Source organism: Leuciscus leuciscus (genome assembly GCF_965113295.1).
Source record: "Leuciscus leuciscus genome assembly, chromosome: 9".
Classification (NCBI taxonomy): domain Eukaryota; kingdom Metazoa; phylum Chordata; class Actinopteri; order Cypriniformes; family Leuciscidae; genus Leuciscus; species Leuciscus leuciscus.
Genome location: NC_138733.1, coordinates 4,507,908 through 4,526,508, shown reverse-complemented (window position 1 = coordinate 4,526,508; position 18,601 = coordinate 4,507,908). Strand labels below are relative to the sequence as shown.

At 38.2% G+C, this 18,601-nt stretch overlaps 1 protein-coding gene across 1 annotated transcript in view; it reads left to right on the top strand.

Moving 5' to 3' along the window:
* dync2h1 (dynein cytoplasmic 2 heavy chain 1) overlaps positions 1–18,601 on the top strand; it is a 139,585-nt gene that overhangs the window by 6,830 nt on the left and 114,154 nt on the right. Inside the window, exons 6-25 of the mRNA XM_082179334.1 lie at positions 711–855; positions 983–1,215; positions 1,297–1,428; positions 1,534–1,647; positions 2,524–2,635; positions 2,917–3,041; positions 4,988–5,163; positions 5,689–5,884; positions 6,388–6,483; positions 7,764–7,925; positions 8,028–8,126; positions 9,852–9,991; positions 10,084–10,312; positions 12,658–12,785; positions 14,141–14,256; positions 14,579–14,706; positions 14,905–15,054; positions 16,496–16,701; positions 17,986–18,141; positions 18,264–18,378. Of these exons, the coding sequence (XP_082035460.1) occupies positions 711–855; positions 983–1,215; positions 1,297–1,428; positions 1,534–1,647; positions 2,524–2,635; positions 2,917–3,041; positions 4,988–5,163; positions 5,689–5,884; positions 6,388–6,483; positions 7,764–7,925; positions 8,028–8,126; positions 9,852–9,991; positions 10,084–10,312; positions 12,658–12,785; positions 14,141–14,256; positions 14,579–14,706; positions 14,905–15,054; positions 16,496–16,701; positions 17,986–18,141; positions 18,264–18,378 (2,958 nt within the window). The remainder of the gene's footprint in view (positions 1–710; positions 856–982; positions 1,216–1,296; positions 1,429–1,533; positions 1,648–2,523; positions 2,636–2,916; positions 3,042–4,987; positions 5,164–5,688; positions 5,885–6,387; positions 6,484–7,763; positions 7,926–8,027; positions 8,127–9,851; positions 9,992–10,083; positions 10,313–12,657; positions 12,786–14,140; positions 14,257–14,578; positions 14,707–14,904; positions 15,055–16,495; positions 16,702–17,985; positions 18,142–18,263; positions 18,379–18,601) is intronic.

Below are 18,601 nucleotides of genomic sequence, written 5' to 3'. Positions count from 1 at the left end.
TCTTTCTGGGACAATATGTCCCCAAACGAACAGTAGTTATTGTGACAGGCTTAGCTGTGTGACCCAATGTTTTTCTAATATTATTTATATACTATTATGGCTATTGTTCATATTTTGAATTGGCTTTTATTTTTATACTTTTCAGTTTTCATTTTAATTTTAGTTGAAGTTTTAGAATTTTGTGCTTTTGTCATTTTTAGCATTGTTTTAAAATATTTTTTTTAGATATTTCTATTTAGCTTTATTATTATTTTAACTCATTTTATTTAAGTTAGTTACCAAGTCAACATTTCAAAAATGTTTCATCTAATTTTTATATTTTATATGATTTCAGCTTTATTTTCATTACCAATAACAATTTTAATAATGTAGGTGTTTTAGTTAACAAATAACAATACTGGCACGATCAATGTGGACGTCGTCTATTATTATTATTATTAACTTAAACTTATTTTATTTCAGTTAGTTGCCTCGTTTTTTTAAGTTAAATTTTTTCATCTAATATTTATACTTTATTTAATTTCTATGAACAAAAATGTTTTAATAGATTTAGTTACCAATAACACAGTGTCCGTGAACTGGCTGTTTACATCCACTTTAAATCAGATCCAATCAATTTAAGCTGTTTTATGATGATACATTTTAATGTCATGCTTGCAAACCGAGAGCAAGTAACCCTCCATGGACTTTGAATCATGTGTTTGTTTCAGGACTACAGTAATCTGGACAGTTTCAGTCTGGTGGAGGTACAGGACCTGATTGAGAGCACACGCGAGACAGTAGATGACGTGTGGAAACAGAATGAGCACTCCGCCTATCCCGAGACACGCATGATCAGACTCATGGATGTCATAGGTGCACATCAAGCGTTGCTAAATAATAATGATGCTTAACTTAAAGGCATAGTTCACCCAAAAACTAACACTTCAATAATATATTTGAGAGCGTACTAATAACGTTCCTGATGTGTGTGTGTTTGCAGGCGGAGCTCTCGGCAGGTTTGTACAGAGGAAGTTGAATGCGCTGCGCTTGTGGGAGGATCCTTATTTCACAGTCAGGGAGGGGCTTAAAGGGGGCGTGTCTGTCTGTGAGCAGTGGGTGGCGGCCTGTGAACGCCTGACTGGTCAGGTGTGGAAACGCTACTCTCCTCATCCGTGGAGTGGAGAGAAACACCGGCCACAGGGGCTGGAGAGCCTCGCCCAGCGATTGGAGGAGGTCGGACCGCACACCTATCAAACCTTGCAGTATAAGCCGGTGCATTATCTTATGATGTGTGTGTGTGTGTGTGTGTTTTAGGTGGTGCAGGTGCGATCTGTGTGTGAGAAACTGCAGCGTTTGTTATCCGGAGGGAAACAGCAGGTTTCAGCCGCACGTGTGTATCAGCCTTTCACAGGACTCAACCCGATACACTACAACCCTTACACTGAGGTACACACACGCACAAGATATTCACTGTTGTACTTCCATTGCAAACACATGATGAATATTTGATATATCACTCAGCAGTATATTTATGTGTGTGTGTGTGTTTAGCCCTTATGGAGAGCCGCGGTGTCTCAGTTTGATCGACTCATCACTCCAGCTGAACAGGAAGCAGCTGGAAAGCTCAAGACCTTTATTATAGATGCACAGGACAGTCCGCAGCAGGTACACACACTCACACTAGTCCTGTGTATCCACACGTTTAGCTTTTTGTTTGAGTCATTTCGTTACGCTAGCCAAGAACCGCTAAGAACTTAGACAGAGAGAGACTGTCTGATTGAGGGCGAGTGAATAGATAATACAAGATAAATCGACAAAATAAACAAAAAATACACGGGCATACACTACTGTTCAAAAGTTTGGGTTTTTAACTAAATTAATTAACACTTTTATCTATCAAGGATGCATTAAATTGATCAAAAGTACAGTAAAGACATTTATAATGTTACAAAACATTATATTTTACATATATGCTGTTCTTTTGAGCTTTATATTCATTAAAGAATCATGAAAAATTTCCCCAATTTGAAATTTGGTTTCCCCAAAAATATGAAGCAGCACAACTGTTTTCAACACTGATAATAATCATCAAATCATCATATTATACTGATTTCTGAAGGATCATGTGACACTGAAGACTGGAGTAATGATGCTGAAAACTCAGCTTTGATCACAGGAATAAATTACACTTCACTATATATTCACATAGAAAACAGTAATATTTCACTGTTTTTACCATATTTTTGATCAAGTAAATGCAGCCTTAGTGAGCAGAAGACACTTCTTTCAAAAACAACCCCCAAACTTTTGAACGGTAGTGTATTAGAGAAACTTTAAGGTGGAATTTTCCGCCTTAAAAATAAACGACTGATTATTTGACAGACCTCAGAAAGCATAGTTAAATATCTCATATACGTTTCTTAAACAAAACTCCAATTTTTTTACCTTGTAAACTTCCAGACTGTCTGTGTGCTTGATGTTTGACCCCAGACTTATACTATATTCACAGACAAACTCTTCTTTTTCTTAACGTCGTTTCAGCTGCTGCAGGCGTTTCAGAAACACCGAGATCTGATCAAACGGCCCACGATCTGCAAAGAACTGCAGCCGGAGAGAGAAACACTCCTCACACGACTGCTGGACTACAACAAGGGTCAGATCACACACACTGAGCAACACGACACAGGCTCACTGAGTACTGACTTCATAGCCAGCTACATCCTACCTGAAACGAAACCACACACATGACTGATTTGAAACACTCATTTTGGCCAAAATTAGGCATTTTAAAAGTCAGCATGCCTACATCAGGACTGTCTACTGCGTTATGAAGCTCACCAATACTAAGGCCATCTAGATTGCCATACTATGAAGAGAGAAAGACACCAGAGAGGTCTTTGAAGAGTTTTTGATGGCAGTCGTGTTGTTGTGCAGGACTGCGGGCGGATTTTGAGAGCCGCTGTCACGGCGCGCCAGGAGAGAAAACCGGTCCTCTAGCAGGAAGAAATCTTCCCGAGGTCGTCAACAATATTGTGTGGGTCAGACAGCTGCTGCTTAAGGTGCGTATGAGCTTATGTTAATTAATGGACAACATTTCAATGAGCCATTTAAGACACTACAGGCAGAACCCTTGTTTTTTACTGTTTTATTCCTATCTAGTGTATATTCTGAAGGTTTGTTCATATATCATTTTCCTGATTTATATGTAAAATGTAAGTCCAAAAAAATCCCCTCCATAAAAGCCTTTAATATGTCAACAAAATGAATTTTGAACCTGGTTTTATCCAATGTTCTGATTCCTGTGCTGGACAATTTATGCAATTTTGTGCATATTTTATTAGAAAATGGCTCATTTGCATATTTAAACAACATTTCAGGAAAAAAAGGTCTTAATGTAAGTAAGTAAGTAAGTAAAATGTATTTATACAGCGCCTTTCACAGACTAGGTCACAAAGCGCTTTACAATAGACAATAAAACATAATAAAAAACAATACAGATACAAAACAGATACAATTTTCAATATATAAAAGAACAGAGATTACCCAAAAGCTAACCTGAACAAATGAGTCTTCACTTGTCCCCTAAAACTGTCCACATTCTCAGCAAACCTAATACTGGTTGGCAAAGCATTCCCATAGTCTGGGTGCCATAGCGGCGAAGGCTCTATCCCCACCTGTCTTTAAACGAGTGCGTGGCGTAGATAGCAGATTTTGGTTATTAGACCTGAGAGACCGGAGAGGGATATGAAGATGAATTATGTCAGCAAGATAAGCAGGGGCCTGACCATGTAAAGCCCTATAGGTTATGGTTAAAATTTTGAATTGGATCCCGTAAATTACAGGAAGCCAGTGAAGAGAACAGAGTATCGGGGTGATATGGGTATGCCTATTTGATCTAGTGAGTAACCTAGCAGAAGAATTTTGAATAGATTGCAATCGATGAAGAACAGATTTGTTAAGTGAGGAGAAAAGTGAGTTACAGTAATCAATACGGGAGGAAATGAAAGCATGAATGAGCATCTCCAGTTCTGAGTGAGAGACCACAGACCTCAATTTACTAATATTACGTAAGTGGAAAAAACAGGATTTGGTCAGTGATTTGAGGTGGGTCTCGAAAGATAGAGATTTATCAAATGTCACCCCAAGGTTCCTTAAACTAGACCGAACCGCAGATGACAAAGGTCCAAGGTTCTGCATGATCAGAGGGATAGCGCTGTCTGGCGCTACAATTAAAACCTCCGTCTTATCTGGGTTCAGCTGCAAAAAACTTTCAGCCATGTACTGTGTTTAAGCAGCTGATGAAAGCATGGTGATATCTATTAGTTAATTATTTTAACTGTAGTGTCATCGATTAAAGGTGAAGCATGTAAGATTGTTAAAATCCATTCTCTTAACTCTACTATTAGTGTGCTATTCATGGGTTTATCTCCCCCAAAAGTGTAAACGTTGAGCCTCAGACACCATTAAATCATTAAGAGCTGTCCGTTCAGATCTGTCAATCACTTTCCAGCTCAACCAATAGTGAGAGTGTGGGGCGTGGCTACTGTAGGAGGCGGAGCCAGAGGGTGTGGGACCGTGACTGACACATTACATGCGAAGAGACATTACATTTTGGCCAAAAATCATTGCATTTAGACCTTCACAGATTAAACATCATCATTTACCTGTTCAGACACACACATGTTCCAGTTTATAATGTTATCTCAGCCTCAAACAGCTGTGGTCTGTCATGTCAGAAAATGCGGCCAATGCTGATTCGCTGAATGGGTTTTTTAAAAGCGAGATGCTTGTGTTCACACTACACAGTGATTCTGCTTACTCATGACACATAGCACACATATGTTGGACCTTTCACTGGAAGTAGTCTACTTTTACAAGCACCCGTACCTGTAATTCCGATAGGAACCACTAGAGTTTCAGAAACAACATACTTCACCTTTAAAGACATTAAAAAAGAACATTAAAAGTGGTGAAGGACTTGAGTTATAAATCTGTGTGTGTGTAGGTGGAGGACTCTCTGAAGATGGCAGACGCTTTGCTCTCGGATCTGTCTGGGTTTCGGTCGCTGGTCCGCTTCTCTGATGAGCTGCAGGACCAGCTGAGATCATACGAGCAGGAGCAGTTTGAAGACTGGACCAGAGACCTGCTGTCAGGACTCTCCGATCCCAAATCTGGAATCAGGTTAACACACACACACACACACACACACACACACACACACAAACAACAAACATGTAGACATACTTTAAAGGGCATTTCATAGTCTTCCATTGCTCTTGCTCATATTGCTCATCATATTTGATATGCTAAATTCTATGGCCTTTAAATGATCAACATGATCAAAACTTTGCTGAAAAACCTGTTGTACACGATCTACTACATGCCTTGATAGTTTACACTTTTTTAAGTAAGTAAAAAGCCCAAGGACAGAACTATTCAAAGCTGGTCGATAACTGCAGATATAGCCTAGTGTTAGAAAAACTACAACCTTGACTTCCTAATTATGTGAACTTGTTTTATATAATTATTTAATTTTGGTCTGGTTAATGTCATGACATCTGTTTTATATATAGTTAATTGAATCTGTGATATATGTTTCTGACACAGCTTGAAACCTATAATAAAATATTGACAAAAAAGTAAGTAAAAGGCCTTTTAGTATAAGTGTAAAAACGTCCAACTCCAGCTCATAGTTCACGTGTCTAGTTTGCAGGCCAGTAATCGTGTGATGGAGTTGGATCACATGGATGGGAAACTGAAGATCCAGTACTCGGACCGGCTGGTGAGTTTACTCAGAGAGGTTCGACAGCTCTCCGCCCTGGGCTTCACCATCCCTGCTAAGATCCAGCAGGCGGGAAACACCGCAGAGAAGTTCTACCGACAGGCCATCATCCTCAAACAGGTGTGTGAACACACACATACACACGGACTGGAGGTTTTTCTTACACTGTACGCTTGCTGAAAGTACCAATATGACTACTAACCCAACGAGTGACATTCCTAGACAAGATTTGTCTCAGGTAGCATTAGGAAGTTAGATTCATTTATGTGAATCAGTTTGTTCATATCATTGAAATGAATCACTGATTCATTTGAATCAGTTGATTCATTTGAAATGAATCACTGATTCATTTGAGTCAACATTTAAGATAATTCGCTCCAGATAAATACTGCTCTGAAGTCAGTTATATAATCCTATTGTTATTCAGTTAAAATATACTCACCTCTTACATAGTTTAATTTTTACAAGCTACTCTTTGTTAGTAGCTTCTAGCTTGACTGTAGTTTAACAACTTTACATTTTAATTCACTTGTTTAGCTTCCCCCATACTGTATTCTTAGGTCAAATATTGAGTTGTATGTAGACTTGTGTTGCGAGTACAAGTGTATTTGTGTATTTATCAGGTGGCTCATTTCTACAACACCATCGATCAGCAGATGATACCCTCTCAACGACCCATGATGCTCGGCTGTGCTCTGGCCTTTGAGCAGGTCATCAAGGTAACCCTTCTGCGCTGAGAACATTTCCTAGAGCCATAAAACTGTATTTTATAGTATTGTACAATATTGATATGTTTTTTTTCTCTTCTGCTCACCAAGGCTGCATTTATTTGATCAAAAATACAGTAAAAATAGTGAAATATTATTATAATTTAAAATAACTGTTTTCTATGTGATTATATAGTAAAGTGTAATTTATTCCTGTGATCAAAGCTGAATTTTCAGCATCATTACTCCAGTCTTCAGTGTCACATGATCCTTCAGAAATCATTAACATAACATTTATGGTTATTATTATCAATGTTGAAAACAGTTGTGCTGCTTCATATTTTTTGGGGAATCCGTGATACCAAATGATATTTGAGAACTTTTGTAACATTATAAATGTCTTTACTGTCACTTTTGATCAATTTAATGCATCCTTGCTGAATAAAAGTATTAATTTCTTTCAAAAACAACAACACAATTGTTACTAGGGTTGGGTAACGATTGAATTTTAATGATTCCGATACTGATTCTGCTTATCAATTCCTAATTTCAATTCCAATAAGGTTAAAAAACAAACATAGATATCATTCACATTTATTCTAAGTCCTAGTCTAAATCACAGCGTTTTCCTGTGGTTTAAAAATACCATACCATAAACAACTAGCCTAACTAAGATAAATTTCAAGCATTATTAAAGACAAGTAAAACACTCAGTAATTAAAAAAGAACAAATAAACAAATTAGCAATCGCACAAAAAATAAACGATTGAAATAAACCGTGTTTTAAGATGTTCAGGTGTTCAGGTACAGAAACTGTAATCAAATGTGAAATAAAGCTGCACTTTATACTTAAAATATATATTACAGATATAACTACAAAAGTTATTCAGTCAAGAACAGCGAGTGCATTTTCTCTTTGTCTTTTGTTCTTTGATTAAAGCAGGTTTATTAGGCTGCTGTCACTTTAAGACTAATGCACGTATCCAATATACTGTTACACACGGTTTCTGTCTTGACTGTTTACGTTAATTTAAGACTGTGTTTACGAGGATTTTTTGTGTGTGTATTTGTCCGTTCGAGCGGCAAAAGATGCGGAAGACGACTCAATTCAGTATTGAGTACATACCGTATGAGTTTGGATGTGTGTGATCACGTATCCGAGTCCTGACCCTAAGTATCCGAGTCCAGAATTGGATAGACTGACCCCAAACTTGTGAACGGAAGTGTATTTTGCATGATAAATGAGTACAGGCAGTGTTTTGAGTGTCACTGTATCATTTGTTGTACAATAGAACCCACGGTCTCAATCTCACGGCGAAGGAGGAAAGCTCCAGATCACGTGGGAGAATCCTAAAGAGCTGGAGCAGTACATCAGTAAACTACAGAGCGCCGCTGAGAGACTCTCCACGGAGAACCGCAAACTCAGGAAGTGGCACACCGACTTCACTGACAAGGTGATCTCTTTTTCCTCCACCTTTAACCTGCACGTTTGGAGCATCAAGGCACACATGAACATGGAAGAGCTGGCTTTAGCTCTGTGTGTGTGTGTGTTATAGGTGGTGTGTCTGATGGAAGTGGATCTCTTGCGTCAGCAGCAGAAATGGAAAGATGGTCTTCAGGATCTCAGGACTGGATTTGCCACACTGGAGTCTCAGGTGATCACGAGTCTTCTGTCACTTCACAGTAAACGCTGCTCCACACACACTCCACACACACACCTCTGCATCTGCTCTGAGTTTACGGCACTTATTGTGCTTGCGGGAACACAACAATCTGTGCCAACAATCTTCCCAAAGTTGTAAAGAGAAGTGCTTATAATCCGGCTGTTGTCCACAAAAGAGAAGTTTAAGGGCTTCATTAAATATATTGCTATTGTCATTTTATAGTAAACATTATTATAATATTTTTTTTCTTAACTCCTTGATTTATTATTTTAGTGATTTTGTATAATGTTTTACAACAGTTTTGTTGTGCTTGTTTGTAGGGTTGCACAAGTTGGCCAAAAATTATGTGATTATATATCAATATATATCAGTTATCAATAAATATATATATATTTTTTTTTGGAATTTACAAAGGGTAAAGCAATTTTAATAAATGTATACGTTCTTTTTTTCTTTTTTACAACTACTAAGGGTGGACAATTAAATAACATTTTAAACAAAATAAAAAAATTGAAATCAGTTATTTAAGAAAAATCATATTATTTATGTTCAATTATGTTCAATCATATTATGTTCAAATTCATATTATGTTCAAATTCATATTATTTATGTATAATCATTTTATTTTACAGTACAACTGTCTTAATTTCTTCATTTTTCAAAAATTAAACCATCAAGCTCTAGTCAGTGACATACAGTACAGGCCAAAAGTTTGGAAACATTACTATTTTTAATGTTTTTGAAAGAAGTTTCTTCTGCTCATCAAGCCTGCATTTATTTGATCAAAAATACAGAAAAAAAAGTAATATTGTGATATATTATTACAATTTAAAATAATTGGTTTTCAATTTATTATACTTTAAATTATCCTTTATTTCTGTGATGCAAAGCTGATTTTTCAGGATCATTACTCCAGTCTATCACATGATCCTTTAGAAATCATTCTAATATGATGATTCATTATCAAAGTTGGAAACAGTTCTGCCGCTTAATATTTCTTCATAACCTGTGATACTTGTCTAGGATACTTTGATGAATAAAAAAATAAAAAAGAAGCAATTAAAAAAAAAATAGAAATCTTTTGTAACAATAATACACACTACTGGTCAGTCATTTCTTTTCTTTCTTTTTTTGAAATAAATCAATACTTTTATTCAGCAAGGATGTGTTACATTGATAAAAAGTGATAGTAAAGAAGATTTCTAAAGGATCATGTGATAGACTGGATGTCACATGTGACACTGAAGACTGGAGTAATGATGCTGAAAATTCAGCTTTGATCACAGGAATAAATAATTTTTTAAAGTATATTCAAATAGAAAACTATTATTTTAAGTTGTAATAATATTTCACAATATAATTTTTTTTTTTCTGTATTTTTGATCAAATAAACGCAGCCTTGATAAGCATTAGAGACTTCTTTCAAAAATATAAAAAAACATAATGTTTCCAAACTTTTGACCTGTACTGTATAATCACACAACTTTTGGCAAACCTTGGCATGATTTTGATCAGAAAACCAGATTTGCCCTTCTACCTTCTAAAGCAGCTTCCTAACTGAAATTTAACCTGATATATGCCTTGTTAGGTGGCATAATAGTGCCTAAAATGCTGTCTATGTAGGCTCATTGTTTCTACCATCATCCTTAAACATGCCTGGATGTGTGTGTGTGTGTGTGTGTGTGTGTGTGTGTGTGTGTGTGTGTGTGTGTTCAGGGGTTTCGTACAGGAGACATGAGGGCCTGGCGTCAGCACTGGAACCATCAGCTGTATAAAGCTCTCGAGCATCAGTATCAGGTGGGACTGGAGGCCCTCAACAAGAACCTGCCGGAGATTAACATCGACCTCATCTTCAAGTAAGAGCCCTTTCCTCTTGATGCGTCTTAAAGGCCTAGTTCACTCAAAAACACTCAGTTATTGACTCACAAAAACTCGTGTGTGTCTCCAGGCAGGGGCGTCTGCAGTTCCGTCCTGCGTTCGAAGAGGTCAGGGCAAAATACTACCGTGAGATGAAGCGGTTCATCTGCATCCCGAACCAGTTTAAGGGCGTGAGCGAGACGGGAGAGGAGCCCATATTCACCTGCATGATCGAACGCAACGCCAGCGGCTTCTTGACCATCTTCAGCAAAGCTGAACTCCTCTTCAGTCGACTCACACAACTGCTGGACAAGTTTAAGGTACCGCACAAACCCTGGTGAGAGCCGTCACACTGGGTAAAGCCAGTGATGCGCTAATGAGACGGCCGTTCCAATTATACGCAGAAAAATGTTCCTTCCTTTTAACATTATAAACAAAGGCAACTTCATATCATTAAACGTGATACTTGTATTCATCAAGGATGCTTTTCTTTTGAACTTTCTATTCAAAGAATCCTGGGGAAAAAAAATGTATCACGGTTTCCACAGAAATATGAACTGTTTTCAACACTGATAATAATGAGCATCAAATCATCATATTAGACTGATTTCTGAAGGATCATGTGACACTGAAGACTGTAGTAATGATGCTGAAAATTCAACGCTTCTTTCAATTAATGGACCCTTTTGAACGGTACAGTATATCCTCCAAACACTGAGCAATCCCAGAATACACTGCAAAATTCTCTTAAAATTCTTAGTTGAGGGAAACGTCGATTATAGTTATAAGTTCTGGACAAGTAATTCACGCATGGTGGATTCCATTTATTAGAATATTTGAACATGAAGGGAATTTCAGCACATAAAGGTCATGAACTGAGGTCACTTTTAAAGTGATGTTCTAGAAAACACCGTAATCACCCACCCACACACACTTCAAACCAGATCGCCTGTTTATTAGACATTACCTTTAGCTTAAAACCGAGTGAACTGCCTACCTGGATATGTCCAATGCATCACCCATGATGCCCAGAATGCAGCTTAGATCAGTGCACGAGTTTAGTGCACGAGTGTTAGCATCTATTTATTGTGTTTTTGCATTTACAAACTTTCATTCTTGAAATGCTGGCTGCTTTCAATTGTGGTTTAGACTAGAGAACACTCTGGCAAAGGTTCTTGTGATGCTTTAATACTGTCACGGGGAATCCCAGCCCACTCGCACACAAACGCACTTCTGATTCCTGCCGCCCACACAGAGGGGAAACGGCCTGAGCACTTCCTCTTTAGCAGCATGACTGGGAAACCTCATACGAGACGTTCTGTCTGAGATGTGTGTGTGTGTGTGTGTCTGCTAACAGCAGATGTCCGATCATTGGGCAGGTGCTGCTTTAATTAGCTGTAGTTCACTGACAGTGATCCTTCATCATAGTTTGATTAACTTGCCGACTGCATGTGCATAATTATTAAGCAGCGTGTTCATTGCAGATCTGAAATGACAGCTCAGCGTTTTGCTCATTTCATCACTTCCTAAGAAAGCGACCCAATAGAAGCTTTTGTGTAAAGGTTCGAGCGGGTTTATTTCAGTTTTGCTCGATTGGAGTTTTTTATGTGGCTAATAACAAAAGGGAAGGTTTGCAGCCAAAATTTTGACAACTCCAAAATAACACACAATCGCCACATAATCTACAATATATGAGTTTAGTATCTGAATGAATAGGTTTCTTCAACTTTTGACCCTTTTGAAAATAAACCCAGTGCAGTACCAACATTATTTATTGTGCAAAAATATCAAAATGTCCTTAAAATCAATGAATTGCTTTAATATCACAATGAACTGGTCAAGCAATATGCAAAATAATAACAGATTTAACAGCAGATTTAAGTTTCTGAATGTGTCTTTGGAGCAGTGCTGTTATTTGTAAACTAAAGTTATTAAACACATTTTTTTTTGTTAATTGAAATAAAGCTGAAATAACATAAAATATTAATATTAGATTAAAAAAAACGTAAATGAAAACTAGCAACTTGGCAACTGACTGAAATAAGAGTTTAAGTTGATGTACTAAACGTACTAAAACTTCAAATAGTTTCAAGCTAAGTAGAAATATTAATACAAAACTGATTAAAATGACATAAGCACATTATAATCAAACAATCAAAATATTAATAAATACTATAATAGTATATAAATAATGCTCAAATTGCACTTGCTCCAGAGCCAATAATTCACAGGATAATTAAAGTTGATCTTTGTTGTGAATCCATATTTAACAGTCTGGGTTATATTTTCTTTTATTCCAGGTAATTTTGTTCATTTGACTAGTTTCTTCTTCAATGCTTCTCATGAATTTGCGCCATAGTTTGTTTGGAATGCGTGACCTTTGACATTAAGGACTTTTAAAGCTGTGTTAACTATACATATTTAAATGGTTAGTCACTTGTTCCTTTTTACATTTAGCATTTCCCCGACCAACGCGATTAAGATTTTTAGCGTAGCTCATCACAGACGAGAGGGTTTGTAACTCATATTCTGCCAGATAAGTGAAAAATCGGTGAAAGAAACTTAATCGTGGGTAAATCTAGATTCAGAATGTGATGTGATCTGTAACATCAGGCCTCCTGAGCCCGGATTATTTAAAAGTGTTTCCCTGTGTGTCTGTGTGCAGGACTGGGTGGTTCTGGGGCAGGTGGATGTAGATGTTCTGGTGGAGAAACACCTTCACAGTGTCCAGGACTGGGAGAGAAACTTCAAAGCTCTCAAAGCCAAAGGAAAAGAAGCCGAGCGGCTGCCCAGGTATCTGTCCTGTGTGTGTGTGTGTGTGTGTGTGATCACACCCTGATCAGCCATTAAGGTGAGCCCTGAAGGTGTCCTGTGGTCTCCGGCACCCAGACGTCAGCAGCAGATCCTTCAAGTCCTGTAGGTTGTGTGTTAGATCCCGCACATCCCACACATGGATTGAGATCTGGGGAGTTTGGAGGCCAGAGCAAAACCTTAAACTCTTCATCATGTTCCTCAAACCATTCCTGATCAGTGTGTACAGAGTGACAGGGTGTGCACTTCCACCAGTAACACCAGTGTCATGACGGGCTGGACCTGCTCTGCAACAATCCCAGCAAGCGATATCCGTCTAGGTGAACTATAGACCCGGTATAGTTCGGCTATGAGTAACACACTTCTAGCCAAAATAACCTTGAGTTTGGTTTGTCGTTTTTGCCCAAATAACTTGCGAGATGTGTGATATTCCATCATGTAAGCAAAGTCAGCAGTGATTACAAGCTGTTCGGTTTCATTTCTTCACTCATTTCATTTCTTTGTCTAATTGATGACTAGACTATTATTGGGCGATGGTTTAGACGTCTATTCAATTTTCACTGATCGCTCAAATTTCTGCTTGTTTTAGTCTAGACGTCTGGCCTGTGTTTGGACGCTATTAGACGTCTTTTAAACGCAAAATTGCTTGCTGGGATGTTAAGTAGGCGGCACGTGTCAAATCGACGTCCACATGTATGACCGGGTTTCCCAGCAGAACTCTGACCAGAGCACCACACTTCCTCCACCAGGTAAACGCCGCACACGTACACGGCCATCTACGTGATGTAAAAGAAAACGGGAATCATCGGACCAGACGACCTTCTTCCGCTGCTTTTCTGATGCTCTCGTACCCATTGTGGACACTCTCGACGGTGGACAGGGGTCATCACAGACGATCTGATTGGTCGCTAAACACAGCAGAGTGTGTTGTGACACATTCCTCCCATAATAACCATCATTAAAACTGTGTGTGTGGCTCGTGCCACAGTAGACCTTCTGCTGGCTCGGATCAGACGGGATAGTCTTCATTCCCTCCTGCATCAAACCTGTCGCCAGTGTGTGTGTGTTCCTCCTCGGACACTGTTGGTAAATCCTCAGCACTGCTGACCGGAGCGACACACCAGCCTTGAGTTTCAGAGACACTCGGACCCAGGTCACATGTTGATAGTTTGCACACCATCTAATCTACCCAGACCTTAATAAATGGCCTTGTTAGGAGATGATCTTGGCTTCACCTGAGACTGCTCATAATGTTTTGGCTCATCAGTGTGTGTTTGATAAGTAGTGCTGCATTTAACACTGTGTGTGTGTGTGTGTGTGTGTGTGTGTGTGTGTAGCACAGAGAAGGTTGACTGCATCACGGTGAACTGTGAACCTGTCAGAGTAGCTGTGGACGACCTCATCCAGAAGTTGTTTGACGCTCTCCTGACGTCCCTGAGGAGATCCATCCAGGGTGAGATCAGATATTCACAATAAAGGCCTTAATGTTTTTAAAATATAAAGCTAATGTGAAATAAACTATAAATATTAGGTGCAAAACTTAAAACTCACTGAAATAATATATAGTTGAAGTATTCAGATCTCAACAAGCACAGACTATATAACACACAGATCTTTCCAGTGGTGTTTATGAGCTCAGATGGTCCAACACTGCCCTCTGCTGGTCGTGTTTGCACAGTGTGTGTGTTCACCTGTATAAAACTAGTGTTCTGTGTGTGTGTGTGTGTGTGTGTGTGTGTGTGTGTGTGTGTGTGTGTGTGTGTGTGTGTGTGCAGGTCACATTCAGGTTATCGATTCATTCGTGAGCGGTGCAATGGAGACGTTGTCCTTGCGCCCCGAGAGCATCGATGAGATTGGAGAGGCCGATGTCAAACACAGCCAATTACAGTCCCAGAAACCTGAGGTACATCACCATCAACACCACATTCACTGTCGGATGGAGAAAGTTCTTCTTCACAAAAACTCTGATTTTCTGTGTGTGTGTGTGTGACATTATTCTAGCCAAGAACTGGCAGCATGTAAAGATATTCTGCTGTGCTGCTGATACGTGGTGTTAATGTTGTGTGTGTGTGTGTGTGTGTTGTGCTGATGTTGTGTGCAGATACTGCCTCAGTTCCAGCAGGCGGAGGACAAGAACAGGCTGTTGCGCTCCGTGGCGGGTGGAGGTCTGGACACCATCAGCTCCCTGAGGGCCAAATGGGACAAATTTGAGCTCATGATGGAGAGTCATCAGCTCATGATTAAAGAACAAGTACAGACACACACCACATATACACACACACACACACACTAATACACACACACACACTAATACACACACACACACACACACACACACACACACACACACACTGTTTCGTACATTTTTCCATAATAACCAATGGAATCTTTTTTATTCAGTAAAATGCTGTTTCATATGCGTCTTTAACTACAAGATGTCATGAACCAGAGTTGTTATCGTTAACTAAAACTAAAAATTGAAATAAAATAAATGTTAACAGAAATTAAATTAAATTTAATTGTAGTTATTTGGTGTGGCAAATTTTTACATTTTCATTTAGTTGATGTACTCAAATTTCTGAAACTCAAACTGAAATAAAAATATATAATATTTAAAATGTAGTAATAATGAAAACTAACAATATGAGTAGAATTTTGCAACATTTTTGTCTTTTTTCATTTAGAATATTTATACATTTATACATATAAAATACTGTTTCAGTGTTGTTATTGTTAACTAAAACTTATATAATGTTAATAGAAATAAAATAAAATATATATAAAAATATATAATTTTTTTTACCTTTATTTATTTTATTTCTTTTTTTTTTTTTTTTGGCAAAATAAAATTTTCTGTGAGTTGAAGTACTCAAATTACTAAAACTAAATCATTAAAATAAAAAAATAAACATTGAAAATATAATAAAAACTTATTGAAATATTTAATTGAGTTGAAATTACCAAAACAAAAACTGAAATATGAATTAATAAAAACTAAATAGACATATTTAAAATATAGTAATAATGAAAACTACAAAATGACTAAAACTAAAATTAAAATGAAAACATTACACAATATCAGTAGAATTTTGCAACATTTTTGTCTTTTTTTCATTTACAATATTTATACAATAAAATATTATTTCAGTGTTGTTATTGTTAACTAAAACTAATATAAATGTTAACAAAAATAAAATATATAGAGTTGAAGTACTCAAATTACTAAAACTAAATCATTAAACAAAATAAATAAACATTGAAAGTATAATAAAAACTTATTGAAATATTTAATTGAGTTGAAATTACTAAAACGAAAACTGAAATATAAATTAATAAAAACTGAATTGACATATTTACAAATAATAACAAAACAAACGCACAACAAATTTACTAAAACTTTAACTAAAATGTAAAAAATAAAAATAGAAATGATACTTAAATAACACTGTCATGAACAAGAAAACAGTTTTTATTAAGATGACACCAATGCATTTGAGTGATTCTGAGTCAGTTCAGTGAGTCAGTTCAGTGAGTCAGTTCAGTGAGTCAGTTCAGTGAGTCAGTTCAGTGAGTCAGTTCAGTGATTCGGTTTAAAGGACCGGCTCTGATCATCAGTGTTAGAGAGGCATTGTTAGTCAGTGTTGTGTGAATAGTTGTGCAGTGAGGCTGTAAACACACACTGTGTTTCTCAGGTGGAGGTGATGAAAGGGAACGTGGAGTCACGGGTTCAGCTTTACCTGCAGGACCTGCAGAAGTTCAGAGCTCGCTGGGACCAGCTCAAACCCGGGCATGACATCATCGAGTCAGGTGACCACGAGGCTCTGCAGCGCTGCGTCCAGAACATCCGGGACCGACGAGCCGAGTTCGACGAGCTGGAGAACACACGCACAAAACTCACGTGTGTGACTTCACTTCTGCACTCAATTCACTTCAATTCAAAAAACACTATTTGTTCCCAAGTGGGAAATTAACGAGGCATTAATAACACAATAAACACGGAATACATATGAATTATAATCTGCTACTAGCGGATACCTAAAAAACAAGTCCATACCATAGACTGTAAAGAAATATGGCCGACGCCCCTTCGCTCTCTCTTCCATTGGTGAGAAGTGAAGCCGCCAGAGTCCCGATATGGCGCTGACATCTCGGGACCAGACCTGCGCAGGAGTGAACAGGAAGTAAAGCCGCTTAATCAAGGCCCCGCCCCCCTCACTCTCGGTGTGAAATAATTAATTATAGAAATTTAGATATTAAATTTAAAGCTCCAATCTCCTCAGTCCTCTGAAGATCCCAAAAAAAAGTCTGTTGGTGCTTCAGTGACTACTTCACTCAGAGAACCTGTCAATCACAGCTGTCAATCATGACGTCACACCACCGTTTTTATAGCATCAAATAACTAAAAACTAAAACTAAAAACACTTGAATTTACATCAGCGTGATAAAAACTGCAGTAAATGACAGAAACCACCTTCGGAAAAAAGATATTTGAAGTGTAATTCAATTGTTTAGTTGGTCTCACGTCCCGGTGAATAACACGGGGAGGCGGGGCTTATGACCTGTACTAGGACCAGTCACCGGGGGGGCGATCGAGACGCTTTGGCTTCACTTTTCAGGGCTTGTGCGGCACGCTTGGTCCATACCATGTATAAGAATTAATAAATACGTAAATATATAAATGTGACCCTGGACCACAAAACCAGTCACATGGGTCAATTTGTTGAAATTGAGCTTTATACATCATCTGAAAGCTGAATAAATAAGCTTTCCACTGATGTGTGGTTTGTTATGATAGGACAATATTGGTCGAGATACAACTATTGTAAATCTGGAATCTGAGGGAGCAAAAAATATCAAAACATTGAGAAAATCTCCTTTAAAGTTGTTCATTTATGTTGGCGATTGTGCAGCATTCACTCACACACATACATGTTTTATATATTTACGGTAGGAAATTTACTAAATATCTTCATGGAACATGATCTTTACTTAATATCCTCATGATTTTTGGCATAAAAGAAAAATCGATCATTTTGACCCATACAATGTATTGTTAGCTATTGCCACAGATATACCCGTGCGACTCGAGACTGGTGACGTGATCCAGGGGTCTCATATGAATACAACTGTGTGCAGATGACCGCCTGTGAATGATCATAGTAAACGTGTGTGTGTGTTGTAGGGAGGACTGCGAACACTTCCACCTGAGCGCTCCTGACGTGTCTCTGGCGTCCGACACGCTGAGGGATCTGAAGGAGTGTTCGGAGATGTGGGAACTTTACGAGGAGTTCCAGCGGGGACTGGATGAGAGCGCACAGCAGGACTGGATTTCCTTCAGGTCACAGTCTCAGAAACTCGACAGGAATTTCTGCACGGACTTTCAGAGTCTCTTGTGTGTGAGAAAGAAACTCAGCGACACAGCATGTTTCATCTGTGTGTGTGTGTGTGTTTTCCCTGCAGGAGTAAGACCCACGTGTTCGAGGAGTTTTTGTTCGCGTGGCACGACCGACTGAGGAAGCTCGAGGAGCAAACCAGCATGTCCGTCAAATTGCAGAAGGAAGTGGACAGATATAAGGTCACATGGGTGGATTATTCTGGGTGTTTACTTGTATTCTGTGGAAGTTCTGTTGCACATATAGGACGGGGTCACAGGTCATTGGGAGGGTTTGTTCCAGTATGTCAGAGATAAAATTAGTGATTATGCTAATTTTGCAAACGCCTGCATTTCCAGTAGTGAAAGTACTCAAGAAACAAGCTCAGCTGTTTTAAAAATACCACTTTCAATAGCTAATTTACTA